This window comes from Ambystoma mexicanum, chromosome 3p (assembly GCF_040938575.1).
Source record: "Ambystoma mexicanum isolate Mex_15411 chromosome 3p, UKY_AmexF1_1, whole genome shotgun sequence".
In the NCBI taxonomy this organism is placed as follows: Eukaryota; Metazoa; Chordata; class Amphibia; order Caudata; family Ambystomatidae; genus Ambystoma; species Ambystoma mexicanum.
Window position 1 is genome coordinate 839096006 of NC_090925.1, and position 23542 is coordinate 839119547.

Sequence of the window (23542 nt, forward strand, 5' to 3'; positions counted from 1 at the left end):
TCTGAATACTCACAAGGCATAGAAGGTTCGTCCCGTTTCCCTCTTCCCACCACTGCTCTTATATATTGTGTTTTTAATGTATTTTAATGTATTTTGCACTCCTGCTCCCTCCCTGCCCTGTGGGTGCTTTGAAAAAGTATTTTCTTATTGTATAAGCGCCCAACAATCAAACAATAAAATAAATAAAAGAAAACCACCAACTCAGTGGCCACTAGTTTCGCCCATCTGGCTTTTTCAAGGTTGAAAACCTCTGCAATAATTGTTGTGTTAATTATTCAAGTAACGGTATTAGTGGTAGTCTGATTCGTGTTTCTTTTCGCTTTTTCAATTCATTTCATAACTATGCTACATGTCGCGTTGTCTTATTAGCCTCATAATACCCATGCACGTCGGGTATCAACATTTGGTGCAAGCCACTTGTAGGGAGATATTAACTGAGATCATTCTTGCTTTGTTATCAAGCAGGGTTTCCCCCGTTACTCTGTGTTGGGAACTGAGCAGCGTGCCACATAGTAGTAAGACTTATAAAAGCACTGTAACTAGGGGCTGCCACTGCTTTCTGTCAACATATACACTGCACACCAATATTTTTTTATTTATTTTAAAAAGCGCTGAAAGTTCACAAGCATGAAGGCGCTAACAAACACACAAAAGGATTTAGGAAACATGACAAAGTGTAAACTGGAGGCATGACTTATTCACAAAAGGGGGTATCATTCAGTTAAACAGGAAAGACGGAGTCAATGCGAGTGATCCAAATAGAAAGGTTTTTAGACGCTCCCAAAACACCAGATACTGTGGTTCCAAACGTAAGCCCATAGGTAACATATTCCATGCTTCAGCTGCAAGTGTGGAAAAGACAAACCCCCGAACCTCTTGCTCTTTTTAAAAAAAAAAAAAAAAGTTTTGATTTAATTACAAACCTTTAAAATAACATCACATTCTACACATCACATTACTAGAATCCCTATCTCACACGCCTCATTCTCATAACCCAAGCGAAAATTGCATCTTACTTTCACTCCAATGTTCGTACACTTCAAACAGTCAACCGATTTTCAATTCTATGTCAAGACCGGAGGCTCACATTATGCTTCTCTTTCTTTTAATTATTTATATAAAGAAAGCTCAGCAGCAAGTTATTTTATGCACTTAATATAACAAAGGTCATTCTAAAGTGCATATGTAAAATATGTAACATGAAACTTGTTCAAAATACATTAAAAAAGTTCACAATATTAACACAATAACGTGAAAAAACTTCAAATCCCATGATGCTCCAAAGGCCATCAGTGTCTTTGGTCATGTGGTACTGTCCCTCCAATGGATACTCCCATAAACAGTCCTGAACAAGAAATAAATTCCTCTTTCTTTGCTGCTCACAGCAAGAGAGAAGTCATTTCTTGTTCAGAACTTTTTATTTGCAGTGTTGGTTGATATTAGTATAACGCTGTTTGTACGAGCGTTTGTTGCGGTGTGAAAGTATTAATGCTTGTGTTTAATTCGCCTCCCGAATGATTTAAGGCGTTTTTTCTTGTTATATACCCCTTTGTTGTTCACCGACACCAGCTGCTTCCTGCTGACGTCGGTGTCAACGGAGATAACACGATCGTTACATTTCACAGATCGTGATTCTGTTAATTCGCGACAGCGAGGAGCCGCAGCGCCGCATTCTTTTTACATTTTTATTCGCCTGCCCGGCCCGATGTTACTCGCAGGCTCCGGGGAGGAATACGCACCTCCCGAAGAGCGCGACGCACCTGCGCAGCACCAGGAGGAGTTCCCGCTCTCCCTGGTCCTTTTCACAAGCTCCGGCACTCGCGCGAGCATTTCCGTTGCGAGATGAACGATTAGTGCGAGCGCCGGAGCAAGAGGAGCCTAGTGAATTACTCAATCAGTTTCAATTCTAAATTTTTTTTCAAAAAAACAAGAAAAAAGAGGGATGCTAGCAGCATCAATAGTATATAGCTTGGTCTGCTTAGCCCCTTAGCCAGATATTGAAAGTGTGTTATCTACACTGGATTTACTCAGAGGAAAATAAGTCTGGCATATTGAAACATCTGGGCAGTGAGAGAAGGTAGTCTAGCCCAAGATATAAAATAAAAAATGTTTTACAAAATTAAAAAAAAGAAGGGTAAGGTGTTATTTTGATTTGACATGACAGCACAATATTCCCCTCAACAAAACCAGGAATGGTCTGAAGGAGAGGAAGACTGTTGCTACATTGATGAGGTGGCAATGGAAAGGAGCCTACAAAAAGGTCCTAGGGTCCGATGGTGAAAATAGCATACAAAAGGCGGTAACTGGTATGATCTTGCCAATACAGCTGCGTCTGGAAGACATGGAAGAGCGCATGAGGGAGCATTCTCTTAAGAGAGGAAAGAGGACCCAGAAAAGGAAACACCTTACTCAAGGGGGAAGTAGTCCGGCTCGTAAGGGCAAAAGCTCTCTGACCCCCCCCCCCCCGAGCCAATTGATTCCTGCCACAGCTGCCCTATCTGACGCCTTCTCCAGGGTGAAACAAGCCTTCATGACCAGGAAAGTAACCCCTTCCTTCGAAAGACCCTCTACCCCCGAGGAAGGAAACAGGGGTGTTAGACCCTCAAGCTCGGAGGGAGAAAATCAGGGCATTGTAGATGGAGTAAATCCGAGAACATATGATGAATCATCACACTCTTCTTCAGAAGATGATACCGAGAATTGGGATTCTAAGCCCTCAACCTCGGGGAGTGCGGCAGTCCCCATCCCCAATGAATTTCCCAGGAACAGCATCCTACCGAGGGGATGTTCGCCCCAGAAGATTTGATACATCCCAGGTCCACGGACTGGGAACCAACAGTCAGGACAACGGACTATATGTTTAATAGGCTGCATAAGCCTCTGGAAAAAGAGATAAGAGCGGGGCTCAGAGCGGAATGTCCACGACCTGAAATACCACACAAGGTGGCTATGACACCAGAAATGGACTAAAAAATGATCACATTCATGGCGAAGCATGTGAAAGACCCTAGAATGGGTATAGATAGGGCCTGGAAATCCTGCCAGGATAAACTATTGGACGTGGCTGGTCCTCTCGCAAAAATATTGGACCTGGCAGAGGGAGCCTCCACCGCCTCAACTTCGATCGATCCAGCTATTCTCTCCGGTTGGGCCCAAAGAGCCATTTTCCTACTGGGAAATGCAAGCTGCGCTATTTCCACTGAGCGCAGGAAGGGCATACTATATAAGATTGATGTAAAGCTGTCAGAATTAATAAACACTGAATCCGGTGCCGCTGCGCAGGGGCTACTATTTGGCAATCCTTTTATGAAGGAGATGTCCAAGTTGGTTGGCACTTTCACTGCACTGGATAAAGCCCAGGCCTCTATCAAGAGGGTTTTCTCCGCTCAGATTTTTCACCAAGGCCGGTCGAGGGCGAGGTCGCTCTTCCACCCGTTATGCATTCGACAGAATACCTCATTACCAGCAACAGAACACCTGGCAAGATCGTGCCGAAACCTTTTTCCCCTCCAGAGGACGTAACGGAGGCCGCTACTGGAGGAGAGGACCGAGGAACGGAGCACAACAACCCGCAGGTCAGTCTAATGATTACAGCGCCAGCGCCACTCACACCCATTGGTGGGGGAGTCTAACATTCTTTTCAGAAGCCTGGGACGCTTTGTCAGGAGACGCCTGGGTCAGAGATGCAGCGCGCGGACTGCGACTGGAATTCTTTGCAAAACCTTTCCAGTTCAGTCCTCCTGTTCCAAGAATAATGTCAGAGCTAGATCAGAGTGCTAGACAGCGAGATTCACAGTCTATTCCAGAAGCGAGCGATTCGATCTTGCTCGACCCCAGGCGTTTTTTTTCAGCCCAATCTTTCTGGTACGCAGAAAAGAGAAGGTAAGGCCTGTGATAAACTTGAAAGCGCTCAACGAATTCTTAGTCTATCGCCATTTCAAGATAGAAGGCATCCACATGCTCAGGGATCTTCTCAGACCAAACGATTGGCTGGTACGTTTAGATCTCAAAGACGCTTACCTCGCGGTGCCAATTCATCCGGAACATGTAAGCTACCTAAGATTTTCTTGGAATCACAAAGATTGGGAGTTTACAAGTTTATCATTCGGTCTCTCCTCAGCTCCCTGGGCATTTACCAAGCTGTTAAGACCCGCAGTAGCTCACTTAAGAGAATGAGGCGTCCGCCTGATAATTTACCTGGACGACATTATTATTATGGCTCAATCTCAAGAGCTAGTGCAAGAGCAAACCAAGCTGGCAATAAATTTGCTTCTCAGTCTTGGCTTCCTCATCAACTGGGAGAAGTCGATTCTTTGTCCTTCCAGGAATCTAGAATTTCTCTGGTTCATCGTAGACACCCAGAGTTCGCAGCTTCGCCTTCCAGCTACCAAGATACATTGGACCAAAAGAGAAATTCGCAGGCTCCTTCATAGGCACTTGATCTCGCTACGAGAACTAGCAAGAGTAATAGGCCTTCTGTCCTCATCCACTCAAGCAATCTTTCCGGGTCACTTACATTATCGGGAACTGCAAAGATTGAAAGGCCAACACCTGAGATGCAGTCTTTCTTATTCTCAACGACTGACGCTGTCACTTCAAGCAAGGACAAGCTGAATTGGTGGCTATCACACATGGAGGCTTGGAACGGCAGAGCCATCTTCGGTTCCACTCCAGATATCATCATAGAATCGGATGCCAGTCGTTCGGGATGGGGAGCAAGATGTGGCACAGCAGCCACTGGGGGGACTTGGTCTCCACAGGAGCTGGTGATGCATATCAATAACCTAGAACTTCTCACAGGTTCTTTCGCAGTACGCTCTTTTGCCAGAGACAAAGTGAGCTGCTGCATTCTGCTAAAGATGGACAACGTATCTGCCGTAAAATACATCAATCATCTAGGCGGTACCAGGGCTCGTCCACTCACCAAAGATTTCTGGCATTTCTGCTTGGATCATCAGATTTCAGTCACAGCAGAATTACCTGCCAGGTCTCAAGAACGTAGTAGCGGATTGGCACTCCTGACATTACTCCGATTCCAGCGATTGGAGTCTAGACAAGAACATATTCCTCAGTTTACAGCAGTGCTGGGGTCTGCTGTCCATAGACCTTTTTGCGTCTCGGCTCAAGACTCAGCTCCCAGTGTTTTACAGCTGGAGACCAGACCCGGCAGCCTCAGCGACAGATGCATTCCTGCAGCCTTGGACACAGGGGATTCTCTACGAGTTTCCCCCCTTCTCCATGATAGTGAGGACCCTGGCGAAGGTCCGTGAGGACAAAGCAGAACTAGTCCTCATAGCCCCAGTATGGTCTTCTCAGACTTGGTATACAGTTATTCTGGAACTTTCCACGGATTCTCCAATCCTCCTACCCCAGTATCAGGATCTCCTATTAGATCCGTGGGGTCAAGCTCACCCCCTGCTAGTTTCCGGGTCAATGACACTAGCAGCTTGGAGGATTTCAGGGCAAGATGGAGAACTCCAGGAATGTCCACCAAGGCAATCCATCTCATTGAGGAAAGCTGGGCCCCGGCTACACGCAAACAATATTCCAATTCCTGGAATACATGGAGAACATGGTGTCAGGACAGGAACTTGCATCCAGTTTCAGTGCCTCTAGAAGAAATTCTAAATTTTTTTGCTTCCCTAGTAGGAAGAGGCCTTGCTTACAGAACAGTAAACGCATATCGATCAGCGATCTCCGCAGGCCACAATTTCATATAAGGGGCTCCAGTTGGAGAACATCAACTAGCTTGCAGATTGTTGAAGGGTATCCGTCTCACAGTACCTCCTCCGTCCCGTTATAACAAACTTTGGGACGTTAATAAAGTACTCAATCTTTTCCTTTCATAGCCAGCTAACGAAGAGTTATCGGATACAGCACTCTCCGGCAAGCTTACTACATTGCTTTGTCTTGTCTCTTGCAGGAGAGTATCGGACGTTAGAGCTCTAGATCTAGACGGCAGGTCCTTTTCCCCCCCGACGGTATCGTTTTTCATGTGAAAACAAGAACTAAATGCGATTCAAGATTGATCTCGTACCCAGTCTTTAGAGAACAACCCAAATTATGCGTGGTTAAGTGTTTAAAGGCATATGAAGAAGTGACAGCTCCGCTCAGATCCACTCCGGACGGGCAACTTCTCATAGCTATTCGCAAACGCCTCAAGGCAGTCTCAACCCCTACCTCAGCCCACTGGGTGCGCTGGACGTTAACCCAAGCTGGGATCGATACACTCCACTTCGGAGCTCATTCAGTCAGAGGCGCCATGGCCTCAAAAGCCTTTCAGATTGGCGTTCGTCTGGAAGACATCATGAGGATGGCCGATTGGGCAGGCGAATCGGTCTTTAAAGAATTCTACTTAAAACCAGTAGAACAACCTGCTTCGATAGTGGTAAGTAAGCTTTGAACAAGCATAATGTGAGCCTCCGGTCTTGACATAGAATAAAGATTTTCCATAATAACTTACTAGAAATTCTTGATTCTATTAAAGGCACGGAGGCAAGCATTATCCCGTCCATTGAAGAAAAGCATATTGCGTGCTGCTTAAGAATTACTCTGACATTGTTTCAATCTGTCGAGCTAACTTCATATATTGTGTAACAATAATAAAATGCTTTTTTCTCCCACCCCTTTAAGGGAACTAGGGTTGTCATACGCAAGAGTTAATATATTTTATTTTTTCTTTGACAGCATCTGCAGACAAGTCCACCTGATGTGCGTGTCAACAGATCCTTTCATCTGGTTAAATGAAGTTTAGATCTCTATTATCGAAATCAGCAAGTTTGCAGCCTCGAAAGAGGAAGTTATTTCTTGTTCAGGACTGTTTATGGGACCATCCGAGTATCCTTTGGAGGGACAGTACCACGTGACCAAAGACACTGATGACCTTTGGAGCATCATGGGACTTGAAGTTTTTTCACGTTATTGTGTTAATATTGTGAACTTTATGTATTTTGAACAAGTTTCATGTTACATATGCACTTTAGAATGACCTTTGTTATATTAAGTGCATAAAATACCTTGCTGCTGAGCTTTCTTTATATAAATAATTAAAAGAAAGAGAAGCATAATGCTCGCCTCAGTGTCTTTAATAGAATCAAGAATTTCTAGTAAGTTATTATGGAAAATCTTTATCATCGCTAGAAAGGATGTTAATGGTAATATTAATTTCCTATCAGTTCCATTAAATGTATGTTGCCACCAATCTTCGGTGCAAAGAGAAGGATGGCTCTCGCTCCAGGGGCCTAAGTATCTTGTTCTTTCTGTACGTAAGTCACTACAGAATAGTATCAAGTGTTTTAAGGTTTCAGTTTCTTTTGAACACCATCAACATAATAGATTCAGTTTTGCGTTAGATGACCATACTCGCAATCGTTCTTTGGTTTTAAAAGAGTTCAGCCGAAGTCCCATAAATAGTCTTCTGGCATTTGAGTCCGGAAACAGTGTAATGTACTTTTGGTTGGTACCATATGCCTGTGCTTCGGGCGGAACTTCCTTCATCATTTTTGATGCCGCCCTCTTAGTACACGTTTGGTCCCAATCCATATGCCAGATTTCTTTCTTCAATGCGCTTGGATTGTCATGTAGCATATCAGGCTTAATGTCAAATTCAACAAGCATACATTCGCAACGTCTCAACTACATAGACAACATACCTGGTACAGACGAGGTTGCATTAAAGAAAACTTTGAATTGTGGAATTCGTTCCCGAGCCATTGTTTTACGGTATAGTGATAACAAGCTCCAACAAACCTGTGCGTTGATCGATGTTAATGATAATTCATACTCTATGGTGGATGTTGCAATTCCTTTTGGAAAACGCAATACTGGTCCAAAAGATGTTCGCTAATGTAGACCAAAACTCCCAAGAGCATCCCAGAGCATTTTCTGCACCATACGTTAGAACTGGTATGACTTTTTGATGGTAAAATTGTAAGATTGGTTCAAGAGAACATTTTCCAAATCTTTTTTTTATTTATTTTTTTATCACTAATGCTTGGCTTGCCAGTTATTTGCATTTATGTCTTGTCTCGGTAACCCAAGAACCGTCGTTAATACAGGCACTTACTAACATGCCAAGTTATTTTACACTAGAAGAAATCTGTAAATTGTCCTGTCCCATTGACCAGGATAGTCTTTTCGCCAGTTTGGTCCTTCCACTTTTGAGATCTCTAAGAACAAGAATTTCACATTTCTTCGGGTTTACCTTTAAGTGATTATCAATCACATAATGTTGGACGGCGTCAAATTTCCTTTGTAGACCAATTGGTGTTAAGTCCAACAAAATTAGATCGTCCGCATAAAGAAGCCAGCTCAAATGCGATCTATGCAACTTTGGAGGAAAAGACCTGACTGCCTCAATAGTGGTTCCAATATCCGATATGTACAAGCTAAATATTGCGGCCGCCAATGGACAACCCTGTTTGACTCCTTTAAATGTGTTGATTGGAGATGACAAAGCGCCAGTTTGATCCAAGCGTACCTGATCGAGGTTCCGGTGTGCAGTTCTTGTATGGCTGCTAATAGATCTTCTGGGCAGCCCCAAGCACACAGTTTTTTCCATAATAGTGCTCGATCGATCATATCAAAAGCATAGGAAAAGTCTATGAAGGCCAAGTATATTATTGTTTTTGATTTAATTGCCTCCATTTTGAGTAAATTCAGCAGCAACAGGTTTAACGAACATCCAACCTGTTTAACAAAATCCTGCCTGTCGGATATCGATGTGATTGGAACTCACTGCCCATTTAACCAATTTGTGCTGCAATAACATAGCGTACATTTTGCCTAAAACATCAAGTAAGGCAACTGGGTGATAGTTTTTGGGGCATGTTCTGTCGCCCTTCTTAAACACCGGTACAATAACCGCAGTTTTCCAGGATTGTGGCATCTGGCGCCGGTCATTGACTCTCTTGAACAATGCGACACAAACTTCTGACCATAGCTCTGGATGTTGCTTAATGGTGAAGTTCGTCAAGCCATCCGGGCATGGAGCTCTCGAGTTTTTTGCCTTTATGATTATTGTCATAATGTCGTCTTTGGAAAAGAATAAGGCCCACTTTGACAGAGACGGAACAACTGTTGTTTGAGGCTCAACATTTGCTTTATACAACTCTTTAAAGTGGGCTATCCATGCTGACTCAGATACTATGGAAGTTATTAAGGCCTGCTGAGGAGTTTGCATGTTATTAATAATCTTCCAAGCTTTGCCAGTGTTCTTATTTTGAGTGTTCATCATTTGCTCGGAATCTCTCTGCAGCATTAGGCTTTTATGGGCTTTAAGCCAATTTTTAAATCTTTGTTTAGCCGTCTTTATTTTCAGCAAACGTATATCTATATCATCCGCCTCAGCCTGCCGAATAGCTCGCCGCATCGCTCGCTTCTTTTTTGATAACTCTAAATCGAAGCAATGAGTATGTTGCATGTTCATGTGTTTTGAGCCGCCATTCGTTGTTTTAAAGTTGGTCAGTAAATGTGCATATTCTAGAGTGTTCTCTGCACAACTGTACCGATCCGACAGTTGGATTACTTCTTCGTCGGCTAATCTTAATCGCACACGACTTGAGGCTACATTAATCATGTGTGGCCATCTTGTTAAGGTGTTTCGGTGAACCGGTAACCAATTTCATAATTACCATGTCGTAATCGCCGTTTTCCATTTGAACCACTCTTAGAGATTGTACCGGTGGGTGAATGGCTGTCGAGACGAATATGTAGTCAAGTGTTGAGCCCTGGTTTGTCCTATTCCAGGTGAATGCCGGCGGTATGTCTCCTAATGTGCAGCCGTTCAACATCTGTAGATTTCGTGTATTCATTTCAACCATCCACTGTGCTGCTAAAGCCTTTTTCTGAACTGTTTTTGAGTTGAAGTGGTCAATATTCAAATCACCACAAATTATTATGTTGGAACCCTTTTGATCTTCAAGTAGGCGATCAACTATACCTGCTACTTCATCAACAAACTCTTGTTTGCCTGCTCTACCATGGTTCTAATACAAGTTTATTATTGATATTTGTTCTCTGTTTTGGGTCGTCGGTTCAATTGTAGAGATTGTTGTTTCCTGGATAAATGGCAAATGATTTATTGAGTTAATAATGCCAAAACCAGAAAAGCGTCTAGTTATTGTTACGAGTCCTGCCACTGGTCGCCCTTTTTCCAATTTTATCGTTGGATTTATAGCCAGATCGAAGTCTAAGACAACTGGAGGGTCACTTAACCAGGTCTCTTGTAGACAAACAACCGCCAGACCTCTCATCCACTATGTATTGAACAAATGGCTGCATCCTCGCGTGTTCAATTTTCCTATTGTACAAATCTGTGAGGCGTGATCTTTCTGGCGTTATTGGTGCGAGTTGTTGTTTAAAGTTGTTGCCAGCCATTGCCAGTCTTGAGGTTTTTCTGAAGTATAAGAACCTGTATAGGCCCGAGCAGTTTTGCTCTCTGATAGAGTATCTCCTAATATAGTTATACTTATTTTCTCATTTTTACTCTCAAACACTGAGCATGGAGGATCGACAAACAAAACTTGTTTCTTTCCTGTTGGTGGAATGTTACTTTTTATCTCGTTATCCACAGGGTTGTATCTCGTCAGAGTGGTTGATTCTCCTTGTGACTCTGCCTCTGATGTTACACGTGCAACTCTAGGCGTCGTAAACCGTGACACTTGATTTTGAAGAGGCAATACATCTTTTTGGCTTCTTATGGACAGTTCTAATGTGTCTTATTCTAGTTTACATACATCGAATCCCAATGAAAACAGGGACACGTTAGCTTCCAAGATGGTCGTTGCAATCAGATTGGAGGTCACATGGAGCACAACCTTATCGTTTCGCCGTTTGTACGGGAACTCGACTATCTTTAAGTCGTCCGAGTCAATTGCTCGCAATCCGGGTATGTGGTGCAGTAGTTTGATATTACTACGATTCAGGATCAAATTATCCAACATCTTCAATCTTTCTACCAGTAGTTTAATCACTGTTGATTGTTCAACTCTTTTAATTGAACTAGTTCGTTTCTGGCCTTCTTTTGAACGTGAGTTTGTTTGTTTAACATTATGCATTTGTTGATTGAGCAACAGGTTTCCTTTAAGCTGATTCTCGTTTGCACTGTCATCCATTCCTTTTTGTTTTAGGCTTAAGTTCTTGACCTTGTTTATTTATTTTACACATTCTGTCATACAAAGTCATAAAGATTGGACTCTTGACTTGAGGTACCCCAGGTGATGTTACATCAGCTTTAACTCCAAGATTGATAGAAGTTGCACTTGAACGCTCTTTTTCCAGTACACCTATACATGTTGCTTTTTGTTTGGGTATCTCGTTTGCCAAAGTCACCTGTCTAACCATAGCCTGGTCTTTTGTGACTTTCGTTGCATCGAGAGAATCAACAACAGTCTCTTGTAGGTCTTTTGATGAAATCTCGTGGATGTCCTCGTGTTCAGTATCATCATACGTTGACATATTTAACAAATCAATCGAAATATCTCGTTTGTTAGTTTCACGACCATTCGATCCACCACTAATTGCACATGCCGAAACCACTTCAGGCAATAGGGTTTTGTTTGGAATGGATGTGATTTTATTGCTTTCCTTAGCTACCACATGCACCACTTTAATATTACGAAGGAATTTACGGGCACCGTTGATTTTCTTTTCTTTAATTCCTGATAGATTTAGGTTTTTTTCCTGTTTGATGTTTACCTTTATTTATGGAGACCAAATTTTTGTGATCATTAGTGCCACCATTAAAGATGGGAAATAGCTTTTGAGTCGATGTAACGAGATTTTCTCCATCATCCATTAACTCGCCTTCACACTGCGGGTTTATATATGAAGTAGATTCACTTGGATGTTACCTTGTGCCAAATTTGTTCCACTTCGCGCTTGTTCAAACGCTGTGTGAAAGGATACATCCACAATTTTTTCAGTTGGTACCACCATTGTCCTTGAAGTATCAGGACTCTTTGATGCGTTAATCTCATCAAGAGGGGTAGTCAAGGACGCCCCAATTTTAATATTCAAAGCCGTCTTAACCACATTTGATGAGTGTCGGATTGATTTCTGGATAACAGTTGCTTTTAATGGGTACTCCAAATTAATAGTTGCCATTTTCGTGTGTGGAGAAGCTGAATTTACGTTATCATCATTAGATTGTGTGTTACACGCATCTACATCAACTATTGTTTGTATAACCTCGTCCTGTTTGCCTCTTTGATCACACATTTTTTACCTCAATCCTTCATTTTTAAACAGTACTAGGGCTTCTCTAGCCACTTCCGCAAAGAGTTTTTTGTCTATTGTATCATTTTTTCTTTGCACATTTTACCAGCTGTATAATTCATCCAGTCCTTCATATTGTTTAGTTTTTGTTAGCTCACATGTTTGTTCCAAGTTTATCAATTTGGAATTTATTAAGGCCACAAGAGTGGTCATATCCTTAGTCACATCGTTTATATTCTCGTACAATTTAATAAACAGTGCTAGTGATATAGATAATGATGACATTAGCAACGTTTGGAGTTCCACTGTTGGCGGTACCGTACTTATGTTAGAGCCGCCAGACCGACCCCTAGGGCACCGATCCACTCTGGCAGCACTAACTCTTTTCCTCCTAATTTTAGGGGAAGGTCTTTCAATAAAGGAAGAATCGGTTAATTCATCCGAGTCAGCTTCGTCGATAGAGGATGACTGATATTTTTTTTGATTTGAGGTCCCTAACAGCAGCCTTCTGTTTCCTCTGGACATTAGACCTTTTCTGAGAGGAAATCTGCAAACCAGATGAGTCATTGGAGTCGTTATTCAATTCTCCTTTTGCTGAATGTTTTTCACGTTTATACGGCACATTAGTTGTTGCATCGTCCCAATGCTCAGAACTTTCCGTATTATGGCGCTTAAGTGACATTTTTTCCGCTCTTTGGCATCTAGCAACGTGAAATCTTGTTTATTTCTCTTACAAACTTTATTTATTGAAAGTAAGTTCTGAAGGACGTTGTTTACGACGTCCAGAGAGTCTCGACGTGCTATGTCCTTTGTAGTTACAAGCACTGAGCGATCTGCTAAAGTACTTCTAGTCTTCAGTGTTGAGTGATCGGAAATCTCAGCATTTGCCACAGAGGTAAGATCCTGTTTGTTATTCTCGCCTACTGTGTTTATGTCATTTGACATTGAACAATTCCAGGTTTCAGAGTTGCTTGTAATTAATCTGGCTCTTGGACACAATACCACAGGAGTGCTATTGTCCACACTGGGCGAGCTGGCCCCAATAGGCTCTAACGTGCTCAGCACCGTATCGACCGTGCGGCACTCGGCTCCACTGCCCTTGTTTTCTCGTGCTCTGTGATCCGACCCATCATCCAGCGGCAGCCTCGCTTGCCCCGCCAGCCTTGCTTGCCCCACCCACACAGGCAGCACGTCCGACTGAGTCGGTCTCTCACTCACATCACGGACCCCGACAGGATCAACAGCGACTTGTCAAGGTGATACAACATGTGAAGATACAGGTGACGTTGCCAACATTGTGTTGTGTGTGGTGTGACATACCGACTTGTTTAGTGGTCGCTGCTCATGTAATGGCGGTCTATGCGCCGTCATACTCTTGGACAACAGTGCTTTCTTATCCATACCACACAGGATTTTGTAAATCACGGTTTAATGCTGAGCAGGCACATTGTGTTCCAAAAATACTTCGTCATATGTGTTCTCAACTGATGACAAAGAAATCACAGTACTTTGTAATTTGTTGACCAATGAGTCGGTGATGACATCGGATGTCGATGTACATGAATAGTAATGACTTACATTGTTGGACCGCACTTGCTGCCTCTCAGAACTTTCATCACCTTCCCCTTCACCTCCGACGCATTTCCGTTTTTTCTGCGCTCGGGTCTTCAGCAATGTAGCGGGTGGTGGCGTGTCAGACTGTTGCTGTTTCGCAGGCATACTTGAAGTCTTGTCACCACTCGCCACAGCCCAACAGCCAACGTCGCAGCCCTTTGCTCCTCAGGGCTTAGCGCTGCAAGGGTGGCGGAGGCGGCCTTATGTACCAGCTGACTGCTGAGATTTTAAAAGGTACAGGCGCACGCACCTCCGAGTTCACACAAAACCTTCAATGTAGAAATAATCGAGTGTGCTTAGTCCAAGACACTCGCCACAGCCCAACAGCCAAAGTCGCAGCCCTTTGCTCCACAGGGCTTATCCTCTGCCGAACTCACCCTTGCTCTTTTGATTCTATGGACTGCAAGGTATCCGCAGTGACTCGAGCAAAGTGGTCTTGCAGGGGTATACAGCTGCAGTAGTTCCTTGAGGTATGCAGGAGCATCACTGTTGATACATTTGTGGGTCAACATGAGGGCCTTAAAGCGTATTCTAGGCAGCACATTGAGCCAGCAGAGGTTCTTTCTGGCATGGGAGATGTGCTCCCTCCTTGAGATGTCACAAATAATTCAGATCGCTTCATTTTGAAGGATTTGTAGCCTATTTATAGAGTTCTTGTTAGCCCCCCAACAGAACCACATTACAATAATCCAAGCGTGGCATGACAATGGCTCTGACCAGAGTATGCCGATTAGGGAGAGACAGGAGTTGAACACGTAGCACCTTCAAATGGTGCTGTGTTCTGACAATGACTGCGTCCACATTTGCTTTCTAATTTTGTTGAACCCTTTGCGGAACAGCTGAGGCAGGAAAGAGATAGAACCGATACTCATGAGGATATGGAAGTGAAGTTGCTATTGTATGATGATGACATTGTTTATTCATCCGACCCTACAAGGACAAGCCCAATCATTCCAATCTGCCCAAGCACTTTTGGGTAGGTTACCCGCAACAAGATACATGTGGCGAAGACTCAAACGAGACAGAGTTAAGCCTCCCCCCCACGTGAACTGCTCACTATACTTCCGAGTTCTACTCTATATACAATTAGAATTACAACTCTGACCAGGTAAGTGAGAAACTGACTTTAATAAGGAAATGGTCTAACCTCTGAATTTCATTTATTGGAAAACATTTTGGAAATAGTAATTCTACCAAAATACGTACATACGTTGTGCCTTGAACGGGGGTCTTCTCTCTTCCAGATATGAAACTTTACCGGTAGGCAGCTATGGTGAAAGGCTAAGAGCAGCTATGGTCTTTGGAAATTAGAATTACGCAATCAGGAGGCTCCACATGGATTGAGACCTATCACGGGGAATCATACCTCATCGAGAGGCTTGAATTCACCAAAAAGGCACATGACATACATACCAAATGTGGTCATGGACGATAAGTGGCTTTGTGGATGAATACAAGTCGGTGGGCATACACCATTGGCCGCATACTTACACTGGAAAGTTAATGCTTTCATGTCTATATTTCATCCCTGAAGATTTGTGGGGATTTGCAGGCGTTTTGATTTCACCCCGATAGTCTAATATTGTATTGATGTTTCCGTTGATTCTGGTAGTTTTAGGTATTTTTTTTATCTCCGGAATAATGTTCTCGATATCCGTTTGTAATTGTGTGTGACATTTTTGGACATGTTCAATAAGCATATTTATACAAATTGTGAGGCACTTACCAGGGGATATCAACTTGTTAACCTCTGTGCCCTAATTTTAATGGAATTGCATCAAGGTGTTGCATAAGTGCAAAGAGAAACCGGAGACAAAGAGTTCCTCTACTCCGGATAACAGGTTCACAGTGGGTTTTTCACTTCACACAAAAACATGCGCCACAAGTTCTGTACAACTGAAATATGGCTGAACCGTCTAGCGCGTTCCTTGTCCGTTTTACCTGGAAAACGGACGAGGAACGCACTAGACGCCAGGTACGAAGGAATTTATAGGAGGTTTTTAACCCATGAATATCTTTCTACCAACAAAGACTGGAACCTAATTAAGACGAACACGGACATAGCCCTGATTTGAAAAAGGCAGAGTCAATGCCGAAACACGTGATATCTTGTATTTCATGGCATTGGCGTACTCCCTTTACCCTGTTAAAGCTATAGCATATGCTGCCAATCCGGCTTGCAAACTTAGTGCCTTACAAATATATATGTTTGCTGATGAAGAATTAGACATGCCTTTGTAAGGGAATTTAAATCTAGCGTTAAAAGCCATGTTAAAAATGCTTATTGAGAGTAGGTTTTTCACTTGACACAAGAACATGCGCCACAAAAAAGTTCTGTGCAACTGAAATATGGATGAACCTTGTTCTAGGTTTAATTGGGTATGATATTTAGGGCTACTGTGTAGGGGAAACAAGACAAACATTAGGTGCGTGTACATAATAAAAGATACAACCCACAGCAACAGACATCACACCCCCACAATCCCTAAAAGAGGTTAAGTGTGGAGATGTTGTTGGCATCACACACACAGTGGAATACGTTCCCTTGTGGCAAGGTTTGCAGTGCTTTCCTAACCATAGTAGCTCTGAACGTTGGCAGATATGAATTGCGAGCTGGTTTCAGCATAGGACAGCTGGGAAGAAAAGAAGTGCTGCAAAGCAGAAGGCTTTGGGAATAGGGGCTTATCTAGACTGAACTGTTCCCATCTAATTAAACCTGGGAGACCCCCTGCCAATAAGTTGGCTTTTTAGAATGGATGTCCTTTTAATGACGCAGATGGTTTTGAACATACCCTTTGGCACAAAGGATAGCCGGTTTAGCTCCTTCAGGAAAGCAGTAATGTGGTCAAATTTCCAGGTTCCAAATACCAGTCACATCCTGTGTCCTACCTGACCCACTCATCCCTCTACAAAAACCTGCACTTGGTCAGCAGTGTGCATCACTCAGAGCGGTCCCCTCTTTCTCAAATTAATGGGGAACATTTGGGAGTATGATGGCAAAACACAGGTAGCATTTTTAATAGCTGCCATTTTTATTATGCAATTCAATGTATAGATGGGATTTTACAGCGTGGCATACCACCCTGTGCAGTAAATAGCCCATGCAATCCGACTTATTAGTAGGCATCTCAAATACAACATTTAGGCCCGATACATGGATTTTTTTTGCACTGTAAATATGGACTTTGCGGGCCAATCTTTGCGGCAACCCCCGGACGATTCATGGAATCAACTTTGCAGGACTTTTACAGACCTTGCAGGGACTTGGTGCAGGTTCGGCACACCTCTGCGAAGAGTCTAGCGCCTTGTGCGAGACTCCACACAGAGTGCGGGTCGGCCTGCGAAGAGATCTAAACAAGGGGCGGAACATGCATATTCCCCATTCTCCATGCAGAACAAGGAAGAACAAGGCATGGCGTGGAAATTGCACTCCCAGCACCACGCAATAACAAGCGTATTCATGCGTCTGACCGTGAAACATCACGTCAGGAGAATCAGCATGCAAAGCTCCAGATTAGACCGCCACGTGAAAGCAGACATAAGACCCCACTCGCATAGGAATCACTGCACAAAAGTATGGTCTGATCAGGAATTTAGGGGTGCATGCACGCAGTTGCGGTGCCGTTTGCAGTTAGGGGTGTGCGTATGCAGAGAAGCCAGGTGCAACCACGGTTTACAGGGTTTCGCAGGTAGATTGACCGGAGTTACGGAAAGTGGTACACATGGTGTCGGGGTGCTGTTCACAGTTACAGGGGATCCCACGCAGTGTCACTGGAGTGCTGGCTTGGTTGCGGTGGACCCCACGCAGTACTACCGGGTGCATGAGTTTGCAACCGAGGGGCCTGAAAAGGTAGGAGGTGTATGTGGCTGGATTTGCTTTGCTTAGGGGCGTGTCGCAACCCTTCCGACCGCTACTTGCACATAGGGTTACTTTGTAGGAAACACTCCTTGAATACGCAAATTGCGCACAAAATCTTATGCACACAAGGCCACGCAAAACTGTTCTCCACGCAGGGACTTTGCGGCATCAATGCGCACTTTACCATTAATCGGGCCCTTAATGTAATTAAGAGATTTTTATTCTTAACTGCTAATAGTTTGTATGACAGAGCAGTGTTATTAACGAACGGTCGCACACATGCAAAAGAAAGTCTGCAGTGAAGGTGGGGGAGAAGGGAGCCCTAACTGCAACATGACCAGGCCATTTCCAAAGTTTAACAAACCATCTACACAGCATTTCATTGTCCCAGAAGCTTACCGGGAAGCCAGAAGGAGTATGCAAATAAAACAATGAAGGACGACAACACCCAACCGCTCAGAACCGGAACCCACGGAAGCTTAACAAACCACTTATCGGTAGACATCAGAGTTCAGACCATCAGTAAACATCACTTTCGATTTCTCCTTTCTTACCTTATGAAGGGATCATACGATCATGAAAGCTTGAGAAGAACTTGTTATAGTATCACATTTTCTTTCCAAGAATGATATGCGCACAAATTCACGGCCAGGCATGGGGTATGCATGAAGTCTGTTACTGGCTTCACCATATAAGTGAAACAAGCATTTCCACAAAAAGGAAAGCGTACAGGAACCCCTTGAAGACTAATAGGGCTCTGAAAAGTGCATTAATAAAGGACAAGGCACGTACTGCGATTACTACGCCACACTCTCAGAGCTAAAAGGGAAAGCCAGCACAAAACAGGAAACAAAAAAAATGTCATAATATTATTGGTACTTGTACCGCGCACTGCGGCCATTTGCACGGTTCCCATGCGCTGAAATCGCAGTTGTCAGTATAGTGCCCTGCAGCAAGACATCTTTTTAACTTTAAGAAAGAGGCCGCCTTTGGCAGGTGCAGGCAGAAATGTCCTGAAGTTAAAATAAAGTGGACCATGCGCCAAATACTCCAACCGCATAATGAGGTTTCCTTCTGTCGAGGAATTCAACACAAAAAGTGGACTGGCGCAGGGGCATCGACATCCTCCCTCCCCCAGCGAGGGACAGCGATACACAGAGAGAGAGAGAGCAATAATCATGGATGAGGATGAAAGACACAAAGGATGACGGACCAACAAAAGAGACCCGCCGACAAATGAACGTGGCGAATTAACACAGGCACCGCCAGAGCGAAGCACGTGTAGACAGACCAACACAGAAACGAAGGCATAGGCACATAGCACTTGACGCAGGCACATTCGCGCCTAGAAACACTGGTGTACAGGCGCGTGATAAATGCCACTGCAGGACAGACGGACACTGCCAGGGCTACGCTAAGGGTGCCGCATGACGGAGTACACACACTCACCATGGCAAACCCAGAGAGTAGGGCCGAGGTGCGGCTGGAGGCCTTGAGTTTGGCTCGGCTCAGGTAGAGGCGCCTCCAGTTGAGGGCGTGCACCGAGTGCTGGTTGACGCTCATCAGCTCCACGTAGCTGCGGCTCACGAAGTCGCGGTAGGTGACGGCCGGCGCCTCCTCTGTGGGGCTGGGGCTGCGCCGCGCCTCGTCGCCGCTCTCGCTGTCACCGGCGCCCCCGCCCGCCGCCGCTGCTGCGGGCCGCATGGGCGCAGCCTTCCCTCAGAGCCGCTTCCTACGCCGCAGCACCCACCGGCACAGCGGAGCGCGTAGGTGGAGGCAGCGAAAGAGTGGCACCGGTGGGACTGTCGCAGTCCGTGAAGGAAACGCACCGTAAAAAGAACTAGCACAACCCCGAAAGTGCTGCCACAATCCTCAAAGAAACTCCAAAGTGAAACGTTGACAGAACCACCACAGCCCGTAGAGTAACCATTCTGTGAAGGGGCCTTTCAAGGTGAATCCCCGAGAGAGTGTCTGGAAGAAAAGTCAGAATAAAATTACTCCGCGTATAACAGTCCTCGAAGAACGGATGTCCTGCAGAAGCTACCAGGCTGCGTGGAACATGTTTCCTATGAAAACACGAGCTTCGCTGTGCTCCACTGCACCGCAGCTCCGTGAAGCAGTCGGCACAGCACCCAGCTCAGGGTGGAAGTGAGTCACCGGGAGGGACCGCGCCCCCATGCCCCCTGCACACTGAAACACACCACACAAGTCGAGCGCGGAAGCGTGCGATAGACAGCGCCATTTAAAGCTGCAGTGCACACACGCGCGCTGGGAAGTAATCTTGATAAAACCAGGGCCCCGAATAAGGGCAAAGACTTATCTGAAGTTTAGTGAGGGTGTACTTGCATTTTTGTAAAAGGCAGGCGCGCTAGAGCACAGAAAGAGGCTTGGTGTGGCCTATACGCTGGACTGGCAAATGGGATTAATAATAGTGTTGGGGCAAGCCAGGCAATGCACTGTGATCATCTTGTGGAAAAAAGTGAAGGTTATATAATGTGTGCTCAAATTACAATTATGGACCAGACAAATGGGTTTAACCATATGTAAAAGCCAGGACAGTTTCTATAGAATATTGCACCCAGGATGAAACACCAAAATACGTCCCCACCTACTCCTGACATTGCTCCTCTACTACTCATCACTGCACCCCCTCCCCAAAATGGTCGCAATTTATATACCGTTTTATTGACTTGTTCCAAAAAATTCGTAAGTAGACAACAATATTTTAAATAGGAATTTATTTTCTACCTCATGTTCTTGTTCGTTGTCTAAATGAAGTACACTTTGCTGGATGCTGCTGCCAGAAAGCTTCTACAGCTCCAAGTGATCTAATTTTCCAGCAATTTCGCCCCTACTTGAACGTGCTGCAAAAGCCAACAGCTCTCTTCAGTTAGTGAACATAGAGCTCAGAGGCCGTCCCAAGTGCTCTGGCAGAAGAATGGAAGATGGATGTGAGATAAAGGGAAAGGGTTACTTTATGGTGAAAAGGAAAGCAGTTCTCAACTTTATAAGTAAGGATAGGTAACAAACAGATCCTTGAATCTATTTCAGAGCGCTATAGGGGAAGACCAGAGAAGTAGGTAGGCCATGAGGTGAAACAGTCATGTTGCCATATGATTTGTGTACCTAGACATGGGGCCTCATTACACGGTAGGCGGTAAAAAATGGAGCTATTAGCGTGTCCGCCCTCGCAGGCGACCGTTAATAGCGCCCCATTCCGAGTACGCGGACACGTGCATAGTGCCATGCCGGTAAATGACCCTACCGCCATGCCGCAAAAGTCCCCCAAGAGCACCTTACCGGCTTTGACCAAAGTGCTGGTAGCACCTCCGCCCTCACGCTGTATGGAAATAGCGGTTACCGCTATTAGCGGTCACTGTAAAAAAGCGGAACCGGATATAGCGTCATCACACAGGAACGGGAAAGAGCTCGGCGGCCATCTTTAAAAACACAATCCATTGCCATCCTCTGCACCCAGGACATGCAGCAACACCCCAGCTGGAAAAACTTCTTCCCACGACATCAAAGAAATCCCAAGGCCCTAAAGAAAGGTGATGCGCGCCAGCGCAAACAACGCTTCTCGGACGAGGAGTTGACAATGCTAGCAGACACACTAGCTGAAAACGCAGATGTAGTGTTTGCAAGCGACATGCGGCGTCCCGCACTGCTTTGAAAAAAGGAGATCTGGGCAGAGGTGGCGCGGAAAGTCAGTGCGGTGGGCACCACCCCCCGCACCGTAATGGACGTGCACAAGCGGTGGGATGATCTGCGCCTCCGTGTACGCAGTATACTATCGGCCAACAGGAGTCTGGCCATGGGCACAGGAGGCGGAGGAGGATCCCCGATGAGGATGCAGGAGTGGGAGGAGACATGTGCCAGCATCATTGGCATTGAATGCATCGAGGGAGTGGGCCAAATGGAGCGCGGTGTGGCAACAATGTCAGATGGAGGTGAGTGTCCACGCAAAACACTGCAATGCAAAGCATGAGGTCCTCCCCCAAATGTGACATGGGAATTATCTAATGGATGGGGGCATCACACACACATGCATAGAACCCTGCACATATGCCGTGCACATCCCCACACAACCACATGCATGCAGCACCTCACACACGTGTCACCCTGACTCATGTCTGGATGACCCACCCATCTGGCCAACAACTGCATGTCCAAACTAGATGTCCAAATCCATAGAACTGCAGCAACAACAACATATGCATGATGCACGTTGACCCATCGCTGATGCTATCCCTGTCTTGCTCCCCCACAGGCTCACAATCTGACAGTGAGGAGCTGGACTCTGCAACGCAGGCCCCACCACCCAAAAAGCAGGCCAAGGGCAAGGATGCAGGCACCTGGCCAGTACATCGAGGGGCACTGGGAAATCTGGAGTGGCCCAGCGGTCCAAAGCCACACACGCACCGACTACACCAAGGTTTGATATCCCATCCGACACTGTGGTAGCACCCACACCACCCACCCCCACCACTCTGGAGCCAGTGGCAGAAGGCACGCTGTCCGCAGCCCATAGCTCAGTTGGGGAAGCAGCTACCACGGCACCCATGAGTGATGTGGAGGACCCATGTCCGACACCGGAAGTGCAGCGTACACCCAGTCCCCAGCTGTCTTCACACCACAGCCCATGCAAATGGCAGCATCCATGAGGTGTATGCCGGAGAATCACTGGCAGGGTTATTGAGTCCCGTGGCGAGCTCACCTGATGGCGGCCACATGCAGCAAGCTGCGCCGAGGAGAAACAGGGGCAGGTTCACAGACGAGAGCATAAGCCTAATACGACAGCGCCAGGAAGAGCTCAATGCCCTGGTTGGCCGGCAAGTGAGCGAGGCTGCCTTCTCCAGGGAGGAGATTCGGGAGTTTTCAAGGGACATGAAAGCCGCCATGGACAGCAACACAACGCGCTTATTTAATGAGATGGCCGCTGTGAGGCAGGTCCTAACCCGCATTGCTGAGGTGATGGAGAGCATGCGTCACACACAGGGACCTGATCAACCAGACACCTCCTCGTCTGCCAGCTCCGACCAAACAAGCACCCTGCGCAGGTCCAGCCGGTCCTTGCGGCGGCCAGACTCACAACCCCCCAATGGTGGTAGTGGAGGAGGGAAATAGGGCCAGCCTGTCACTGTTGACACTTGCAGACTAATGCAGCACTGATGTGCACACCATGTTTGTGGGAGTTGTGGAGGAGGGGGGTGAGTGTGTTTGTGGTAGTTGTGGGGGAAGGGGGGTGAGGGTGTTTGGGGGAGTTATGGGGGGAGAGCGGTGAGGGTGTTTGTGGGAGTTATGGGGGTGGGGGGTGAGTGTGTTTGGGGGAGTTATGGGGGAGAGGGGTGAGGGTGTTTAGGGGAGTTGTGGGGGGAGGAGGGGAGGGAGAGGATGTTTGGGGTGGAGCGTACATGCACTTTTGATTCACATAATGCTCAATACACACGTTATGGCATGGATAATCACATGACTGGACATTGATTATTGTGTATGTGTGCTTTATTGGTGAAGGGTGCACAGTGTCAATGTCCTCCCAATACCCAGTGCCCTGAGCTCCACATCAATTGCACCCTCCTAATCCATGTGTATCAGAAACAATGGTCTATCAGGTGCTGGCGCACAGCACGTCCCGCCTGGGCATCTCCACCTGCATGACCTGCAGCCCCCTCTCCTCCATCCTCATCCCCGCCATCATCCTCAGCAGGTGGTTGCAGTTCAATGTCAGGGGGCATTGGCACATTCCGTCTGATACACATATTGTGCAGCATGACAAATGCCATGGTGATCTTGGCCACCTTCTCATGCCCGGACAGGAGTGCCCTGCCCAACCTGCTGAGGCACCGGAAGCGT

At 45.7% G+C, this 23542-nt stretch overlaps 1 protein-coding gene across 1 annotated transcript in view; it reads right to left on the minus strand.

Annotated features, from left to right (window-relative positions):
* The window catches only part of LOC138580967 (protein orai-2-like), an 89839-nt gene extending 70007 nt beyond the window's left edge, over positions 1-19832 (minus strand). Inside the window, exon 1 of the mRNA XM_069651931.1 lies at positions 19139-19832. Within this exon, the coding sequence (XP_069508032.1) occupies positions 19139-19393 (255 nt within the window). The 5' untranslated portion in view covers positions 19394-19832. The remainder of the gene's footprint in view (positions 1-19138) is intronic.
* Between the last annotated feature and the right edge of the window lie 3710 nt (positions 19833-23542).